Source organism: Zerene cesonia, unplaced genomic scaffold, assembly GCF_012273895.1.
Source record: "Zerene cesonia ecotype Mississippi unplaced genomic scaffold, Zerene_cesonia_1.1 Zces_u010, whole genome shotgun sequence".
Taxonomy (NCBI): Eukaryota; Metazoa; Arthropoda; class Insecta; order Lepidoptera; family Pieridae; genus Zerene; species Zerene cesonia.
In genome coordinates, this window is record NW_024045140.1 from 248,905 (window position 1) to 259,024 (window position 10,120).

Sequence of the window (10,120 nt, forward strand, 5' to 3'; positions counted from 1 at the left end):
TTGTACAAATGTATTGGCCATAAAACTGCGTTATAGTGGTTAGAAGCTTGAGAACACGATGGGAACAATTCAGCTGGCCATATAATAATCTTTATCAATTTTCTCGCGAGAAAGTATCATCATAATGAATTCAAGACCAGACAAAATAGCGTGACTATTTGTTGTCCTTTTCTCATCGGTGTTTGAAGGTTTTCTACAAGGTCGGATTTATTTATTGAGATAAAGGTCGCTTATAAATTAAGAAGCTTTGGCGTTTATAAAATGGGGAAATTTTATATATCTTCGTATATGGCAATCACGGTTTGTTCGCACCTGGGTAGTTTTTGTAACTGACAATTTTGCTATAAGCATGTGGAATGTTTTTGAAAATGGTTTTAAGAATGTGTTTGTGGGTTGGGGGCTCGAATTTGGTACATTGTAGCGATGTTATCAGAACCTTTGTAGATATTGGTAATTGTTTAAAACTGTGTGTGTATATTTTAAAAATCGTTGATTATGTAACGGACGTGCAATTGAAAAAAATGTTATAAATGCGCTGATATAGTCTCCACTTCGTATTATTTTAAATTTACATTAAATTTCTACTACAACCCATTTGGAGATTGGTATTCTGAGCGTGATTTACTTTTTCGGTAATTTCTGTTGTGATAACTTAAGAACTTGCATGCACCCAAAATATGTGTGTAAATAATCAAGTCTATCGATTGAAAACCAACAACTAACAACCCATCAAGTAACTAAACAATAAAATATAATAGTTTAAAAAAACTATAAAACACGCTTTAACAAAAATCATATTTTGCAAATTGAAAACTGGAATAATTTTATCAAATTAGTGTATTGTCATCGGTCCTCAATAAATCTACAAAGTTTGAACGAAATCTGGCCGTTTAAAGTGGGTCAAAATCGCGCCCAAAGAAGTCAGTTACAAACAAACAAACAAACATACAAACAAACAAACATACAGGTGAAGTTAATAAAAGCGTGTTAAAGACAGAGTTACTAGTTACGACACCGCTAAGACATCACATATAAATACTGTACTCCTAGGGAGTGTAGAGGTTTCTTTGGAATATGTCTTTTATGTGGGACTAACTGCGCCCCGCGGTTTCACACGCGTAAGACCGTATCCCGTAGGAATATCGCCTAAAAGTTGCCTATATGTTATTCCAGTTGTCCAGCTGTCTACGTACCAAATTTCATTGCAATGTGTTCAGTAGTTTTTGCGTGAAAGAACAACAAACACACGCATCCTTACAAACTTTCTCATTAATAATATTAGTATGATATGATTATTTGAAAGTATTCAGATAGTGGAAATGGCAGTTTAGTATGTCACCTCAGCGACAGTAGCGCCGAAGTAGTGTGTTTATAGTGGGGTGCGCTAAAAGATCGACTTCAATGGTTTATAAATATAAAGATTTGAAACTTTTATGTTGTTTATTCATAGATATAAAACAGTAGTGTTCATATTTTGATATAGTGACGGAATGTTGAATTAATGCTTTTGACGTATACTTTACCAGTTTTAGTTTATGGAACTAGTCGTTTCTGCACTTCAAAGTATGTATGTAATGGAACGGTGTTGTCACAACTTGTAACTCCTGTGTGAGATAGATTAGTTTTTTTTTATGTATCGTGTGGTTTTATGGACGTATTACCTTTTATTATTTTTTCTCATTTCTCGTCTGAACCGTGAAGGAATGGAACTCTCTTCCCAGATCACTACAATTTACAACTCTTTAAGTCCAGAGTGAATAGGCTTCTCCTAGGCAGGCGTGCCCATTCATAGATCGCATCCCTGCTTAACATCAGGTAGGATAGCGGTCAAACGTCTGCCTATTAAATTAAAAAAATAATAATGTGTTCTTTTGACAGTGTTGTCGCTGTTAAAGCTATGTCAATAGTCATTTTTATAATCGACATAGCTTCTAGTTCAGCTGACATTAAATTGTTTAAATGTAATAGTGATATATAAGGCATTTGTCGTTTGTGTCACAGAGTTTTTGACTTATTAGTATTTAGTGTTCACTTTGGTTAAGTCGCTGGCGACTGGCGATAGCGAATGGCAGTCTTTATTTAGGGATACGTCCATGTGTAGGGTAGATAAAGAAAACTACTCACGTAGCGATTTACGAGCGTTTTGTACGTTATTTCATATTCGACTCGATGCTCAATGTGCGAACGTTTTGAATGTATAAATATATTTATTTAAATGTACTCGGATTTTTTATTTTATTCCTTACTAGCTGAACCCTTGTCAGAACGATAGCGTTCTGAAGCTGGCCAAACAAATGTTAAATTATAAGAATATATATAATGTATACTTAAATCTTTATTAGTATTTTTTTATACTAGAGCGGGCAACTGAGTTGGTGGTTCGCCTGATGGTAAGCGGTTAGCACCGTTCATGAATATTTGCATTGCGTTTCCCGCTTGAAAGGAATAAGGAAAGGATTGACTACGAATAAAAAAAATAGACTGGGAAATACATTCCTACAGCTTTTCCACTCGCCGAATACATGCATGCTTCTATTTCACGCCAGTCTTCTGTGGGGTTGTTGTACCTTCATAGCCATACAAGCTGGTCCAATACGTGGCGAAGCGTGTTCGACTACCACATTCATTCAGTCTAGATAAAGAGGTGTAAAAAAAAGATAATAAGACATAACACTATGATAAAAGTAGCACAGCAATAATAAATACTGCAAAAAGCGACTCGTATGGGTGAGAAGTTTGTGAGAATGAATAAATATTTGTCATTTTAGCGTAAAAATATCCATCCGCACTATCGGTTGGCGCTACACCACCGTACGCTTCACTTGCACTTCTTTCCGCGTACGGTGAAGCTTTGGAACGAATTACCATCTATTCCCGGACAATTCAATATATTTATTATTTATATGCTAAGAAGCTCATAAACGACGATGATCTGGTAGGCAAAAGACTACAGAGCCTCGCTCATTGCCGTAGAGTGGCGAATTTATCGGTCTTTTATCGATTCCGCCATCCCCATGCTTCCATCGGTCGTCGAGGCGCACAGACTCTAGACACCGCTTAATGTTGGATGTTCCATATACCCGGACTAAGTGGTTCGACTCTACATTCTTTATTCGAACCGCAAGGGACTGGAACATGCTTCCTAGTGTTCCCTGATGGGTATAATCTGGGAATCTTCAAAAGTGAAGTGAACAGGTACCTTCTAGGGAAGCGCGCTCCATCTTAGACTACATCTACGCTTACCAGCAGGCGAGATGGTAGTCAAGCGCTTACCTATCACACAATAAAAAAAAGTATGATATTGGGGCCATCAAAAAAAGAGCGTATATCATAAACCGTCTAATCCTAACGTCACCAGTGTAGCCAGTTTATGGATGGTGGAGACCAAATAACTTCAGGTGACCCACGTTCTTCTTCGCTAGCTGCTTAAAAATTAGTATATCTGTATCAATTATGGCACAGGCCAAAGATATATATATCTATATCTCTATCTCATTAAATAACAGGCTGGTTTAGATCATAAATCACAAACAACTTTTCTCTCTCATGAAATCGCAAAAACAAGCTAGTCCTAATATATAAAAATCTAGTGTCATTATTTATGTTCCTAATGAACTATTCACTAACTCCACCGATTTTGATAAAATTTGACATTTTATGTGTAATTTGGTTCAACTTAAGAGGTAGGATAGTTTTTATTTCAATTAATTATCCCAATAATTTATAATCTTAATATTATGTTGACAGCAACGCGTGGCCAGGTGTGCTTGTATTATAATAAGACATGAAAGATTTTTTTCTAAACTCATTCGTTTATGATATGAAATTATAATTAATAATTTGTAATAATAACTTGATAAACTTCAAACTAGCTACCACCAATAGTAGGTTATCACATGTTACAGTTTGTAAAAATAATTATCGCATATCAAATACTTATCGGCCATTACCTTGTGATGAACTTGCAAGTCTCGTCTTAACGATAAGACTTATTTAAATATCGCGTGATTTTGTTTATAATATCCGGTTTTTTTACACGTATCAATGAATTGCCCTTTTCTTAAAATAGTTACTGTGAAACTAAGCGATAAGGCAGGGTTATAATTTTTTATGGAAAAGTTTTAGGCTTTCTTAAATATGACAAGTGTTTAAGAGATAGTTATAGTTATCCATGTACTAAAATTGAATAACTATAAATAAATATACGTTGCTTAAAAAAAATAGTCAACCAAGTTGTCTCTTCGTCTTGCTCATAGCGAGTATACATACGTAAGAAAATTATTGGATTAAAATTAGGCGATAAATTTGGCGACCCTTGTAAGGATAATAAGATAAACTCATGAAATAATTGTATTATCACCGATGGTTTAAATGTATTGACCTCTTATTATTATATTATACTACTTAGTATGCATATAATTCCAATACATAAATACGCTTTGCTGAACAAAGTATATATATGAAAATAAATCACCAACGTGTCCATCGATGTATTCAAATTCAAAATCAAACAAGCTAACCTTATGGTTAATTACATTTAGGTAACAGTATATAATAGGAAACATAATGAGGAAAGCGGCATGTCCAAGAATCTAAAGTTCGACGACATGTGACATCTGCCAACCCGCACTTGGCCAGCGTGATGGATTATGGCCTGAACCCTCATAGGAGGCCTATGTCCCAGCAGTGGGAACGTATGGGCTGATGATGATAATGATAATGATGATATAATAGAGCAGGATATATTAAAGGTATCAATTCCTTCCAAATTTCACTACAATACAGCACAACAGGTATAAAAAGTTTAAAATTTCTTAGTTAAAGAAACTGATACTAGCTGTGACCCGCGGTTGAAACCGCGTAAGCGTGCTGCGTTACCGTATCCCGTAGGAATATCGGTATAAAAAGTGCCTATGTGTTATTTCAGTTGTCCAGCTATCTACGAAGCAAAATAGTATTATTATTCACCAATAGATGTCAGGAAAAAAAAAACACGAATAAAACACGAATATGACATTATTTCAGTTGTCCAGCTATCTACGAAGCAAAATAGTATTATTATTCACCAATAGATGTCAGGAAAAAAAAACACGAATAAAAAACGAATATGACATTTTCTAAAAAAAATTCCTAGCTGGATCGATTTATCGCCCCCGAAACCCCCTGTATACTAAATTTCATGAAAATCGTTGGAGCCGATTCCGATATATATATATATATATATATATATATATATATATATATATATATATATATATATATATATATATATATATATATATATATATATATATATATATATATATATATATATATATATATATATATATATATATATATATATACAAGAATTGCTCGTTTAAAGGTATAAGATAAACTTACGCTTATAAATCAATTGAATAATTTTAATTTACAGTATTAAAAGCTGTTCGCACCGGTTCCGCCCGCGTTTTTAATAGTTGTTATTTATTTACCATATATTATTAATTGAAGCGGACATTCCAATCAAACAAAAATCATGACAATTGGAATAGCCGTTTTTGAGTTTAGTCAGATTATAAACTCAATAAGGTCCTTGAGTTTCGTACTATATTTAAAACTTACTTTTAAGACAGAAGTATGGTGTTTAAGTCTCAGAGGGTCGCCATAGGAGACATGCCTTTCTTACATCCCATCCATGTCAATTTTTCATACAGGTTCTCTGTGGCTTTAGTATTGATCACATCGAACAGAAGACACCCAAGATATAAAGCCTACGATTGTCCTTGGTATATAGCTGGACATTTGCTTTTTATATACATAAGAACTGTGTATTGGAGAAGGAATATCTCAACAAAACCTAGCAAAGGCGTTTTGCACTCGCCAGATATCATTCTTAGTACCAGTCAGCAGACGAGGGCCGTTTATCCGCAAAATTAAGCAACAAATTGACCTAGGAAGGGTCTCGGACGCAGGGCATGGGTTGAGATGATTTCTTATGTCAAACCCCTTTTATTCAATTGCGACTGTTATGCTTATATATTATTCGAATCTTAATGCTTCATCAAGAATGACACTTAGATTACGAGCCTTATGCTCGCGTTCCAAAGGGACCCTTTTTATATGTAAGAACGATTTTTGTTGATGTAACTTTAGTAGTATTCAGTATTATATTTTGTTTTTGAAGTGAAAACTTCTTTAGGCGCGTTGAGCGTTTTGGTAGAGGGTTAAATCCTCGGCTCGCGTCACCGACATGGAAATGATAATAGTATATCTATAGCTATGGAGAGCCAGACTAGCGCACGCGCAGTAGCAACTTGAATTCATTGAAATTCGTGTAAATATAAATACTATGTATAATTGAAATATAGTATATTAAATATTTTTTCAACCACTTTGTATTTATATTTTGTTCATGATTTGTTTAACCCATCATATGTAACTAATAAATAAAACATAAAAAACTTCATATAATTTTTGCATATAGTTTTAATTACACTCAACTTAATAGTTCCGTTTTCACTTCTATCGGCAGTCCCACGACTGCTACTGTTTTTTTTCCATGTTAAGTTTATAGTATTTCAGATAAATGCATTATTTGTTGACCATTTTGTATAGTATGGAGATCGTCGTAAGGCACGCGAATAGTCTAACTAAGAAAACCAGGACTAATAGTTCCCTATCTGCAGTCTTGTTAACAGAATGTTACTGGAACACCTGTCAATGCCATTATGGCCCCTTGAACTTTCTTAAATCAGACTGTTAAATTGTTTGTTCAAGGATTTTTAAAGCAATATAGCAAGATGCTTGTAGACCGTATTGCCAGTCAAAGTACCTTTTAAAATCGCTTGGATCGATCGCCTTTAAAATCCTTTTCAAATTACCATTAAAATCGGTGCAGCTGTTCGTACTGTATCCACATGTTATAATGTAACACACAGACACTCTACTTTCAATATTATTTATAGGCATAGATGTATTCTTATGCATTATTTTTATATATCATCATTCTGACCAAACTAAATCTTAAAGTATGTTATTTAAGTACGTCAAAACCGCTAACAGATGTCGCCCTACATCGTCTAGTACGCGTTAATGAAGCTAATTATGCAGTGTAATGTTATTGCCTGTGTGAATAACTAATATACGATCGGTATGTCCTCTCTATCTCTAGGGTGATTCATTGCTAAACCTTATTTAGTGGGATTTTTAGGGATTTATACACTCAAACTGCTCAGTCCGAGCACAGAAGTACCAAGTTTTGTGTAAACATATGACATAGAATAAAAAACACGATAATTTCATCACATTTATTCACCAACGCACTCTAGGCCTATACTCGTCACTGACGGACACCCGTTTTATTGTTTCATAGCCAAGTATTATAGAGAAGGAGAAGCAGGCGGACTGCACTAGTCTCGCTGATAGACCCTTCATGTAAAGACCGAAAATGCCCTCTTCTTTCCATAACTCGTTAAACACTTCGCGCATTGAGCCGACGCCTTCAACCTGCAAATAGATTTTAAATAAAAAAAAATGGTTGCCTGTAAAGTCGGTTTTACGGGCGAAGATTTTACGTGACAACGTCTTTTTCTCGGTAGAATATTTATTGATATGAATATTATTAAATTGCACAATAGGAACAAGGAATTGAATGAAAATAAGAATTGCACAAATTTTAACTATAGAAAATATATTTTGTTTACTAAAAAGACAGAGACAGAGACACAAGCACGCGCCGATTCAATGCGCCTAATTCTCTAGTGCTGCGCGCGCGGCGGACCGATCATAGTTCGGTGACTCATCGTAACGTTACCGGGCGTTACACTTTTTCATGAGTGCCTCCGAGCCGCAACCTAATTTAAGACGTTGTCACGTCAAAAAATAAAGAAAATGCTAGATTTAAAACATAAACTACAGGCTTAACGCCTCAGGTTTCCTGAGAGGTATCCCTTTTTGGCACACGTAGCCACACATCATTGTTACGTGTAGCTGTTAATTTTTTTTTCTGATTTATTTTTCTGTTTTCTGTTATGATCTGTTGTGTGTGTGTATGTCTGTGTCAAAATAAATGTTTTTCTTTCTTTCTTACTTTCTACAGAGTCTATCACCGGCTATCTCTGTAGAAACTGCCTTCCGAACCGGTGGTAAATGTTATAACTGTGTTATGACGATTCAAAAGTGCTTCTATAAGATGCCTAATTGAATAAATAAATGTTTGAAGTTCGAGTTTTAAAACCCCGCACGCACACATGTGAAGCAACGAATCAAACGTCGCGGTCGGCTGTGTCGGTACACAGCGTCGCACGGACACATGCACATTAGAATTGTATGTATTATGTTTAGAAGTTAAAATGCGCGATTTACTAAATGTCTGTTTATTAGACTAGAAATAAATCACTATTAAGCTGCTATCTTGCTTGAAGGTTGACTTGACCCAATATTATAATGATTGTCCGTTTGTTAGCATGCTTTTTAATAATTGAAAGAATTTCAATGTTTAAAGACATCTTTACTGTTATTTATTTATAATTTGATCATAGTCAATAATAAAAAAAAAAGAAATTTTGAAAGAATAGAAAAAAAATTGTTCACGAGCCGGGTTCGAACCCGCGTTTTTTGGCAAACCGTAGCAATCTATTCTTTGAAAATTTCTCATTTATAAAGCATTTCAATGCTATAAAACTAGAAATTAAAAATTTCAATAATAATTTTATTTTCACTACATAGTATAAAACAAAGTCGCTTTCTATGTCCCTATATCTCTATGTATGCTTAGATCTATAAAACTACGCAATCGATTTTGATGGGGTTTTTTTTAATAGATAGAGTGATTCAAGAGGAAGGTATAGGTTATATGTATAATAACATTTATTAAACTACCCTAAACACACGCGTGCGAAGCCGCGGGCAAAAGCTAATGCTATATATATTCAATTAAATAATTATTTTCGTGTGATTTTAACAAATCACCATACCTGTAACCTAGCCCGCACTATGTCCAGAGGATTCGTCAGTATCGTGGTTGTGAACCCACCCAGGGTACCAGCCACGCATTGTATCAAAAGGTGGGACACCCAGGTTGGACTGATTTTGATCAGTTCATCTGAAACGAAAGATTAAACGACTGAATGGACGCGTTCAGTTCTATTCACTTTTCTAAATTGAGCAAATTTTTAATGCCTTAAGCTAATTATATTAAATCTCAATATTTGTAGTTGTATATCAAATTTTTTATTTTTATTTTTAATGCTGGTAAAGCTGTGCCTACCTGTAATTTAGATATATAAGTACTAATGTGCTGATGTATATTTTAAAGTTTTAATAGCTTTTAACAACAAATTATGTATCTAGTTGGTAAGCCTTTCTTTAAATAAATAAATAAAAATATATGTGTTAAAAAATGCTACAATACGTAAGTAAACTGTCGGCAGAAAATTCTGCTTACGCGTGTGTTCGGCAGAATTTTATAATGAGCGACACGATGGATTCTGAACATTACTACCACATAATAAGGTCATAATTTGTTTGTACGCCGCTCGAATTTATTTGGCCCTTTTTTTAATAGGCGTTTGAGTGTAGTCATGAGAAAGAGACAGAGCTATATAGGTCATTTAGAAATTAAGGACTTTAACGGATTTTAAACGCGATTTATTCATTGCAAATGTTCTAAATGTATAATACTCGCGTAAAATCAAACGCAAGAGAATAACTATGTATAGGTCATCTTGCGCCATTACTTCTTCAGACTGGATTTAGTACTGCTTCAAGACGTCACAGTAATAAGCATTATATGAAAGTAGGTATCGCTGATACGTATACTTATTAAGAAGAGGATTCTTATCATTACGTTGAAAGAGTAGAATTGATTGTCTAGTGATGGTGATGACGGTTTGATGATAAATTTTATAAAAATTATGATGAAAGCCATGCCGCAGAACGGGTACGAATTTTGGAGTCGGTACGCGAGTATGGTAACCTCGCGAGTGAGTTTGAATGACTGTGGTGAAGATGATGATGAAAAATTATGATGATGGTTGGGGTGATGGTGGTCTTGGTGATGCTGGTGGTGATGATGGTCGCTGTGATGTTAGTAGTGATGATGGTCACGGTTGTGTTATGTTGCTGGTGATGATGAAGG

At 34.7% G+C, this 10,120-nt stretch overlaps 1 protein-coding gene across 1 annotated transcript in view; it reads right to left on the reverse strand.

Annotated features, from left to right (window-relative positions):
* Positions 1-7,275: 7,275 nt before the first annotated feature.
* LOC119839213 (solute carrier family 25 member 44) overlaps positions 7,276-10,120 on the reverse strand; it is an 11,466-nt gene continuing 8,621 nt past the window's right edge. The window contains exons 6-8 of the mRNA XM_038365432.1: positions 9,945-10,104; positions 8,958-9,085; positions 7,276-7,488 (exon numbers count right to left, since the gene is read on the reverse strand). Coding sequence (XP_038221360.1) covers positions 7,294-7,488; positions 8,958-9,085; positions 9,945-10,104 — 483 coding nt within the window. The 3' untranslated portion in view covers positions 7,276-7,293. The remainder of the gene's footprint in view (positions 7,489-8,957; positions 9,086-9,944; positions 10,105-10,120) is intronic.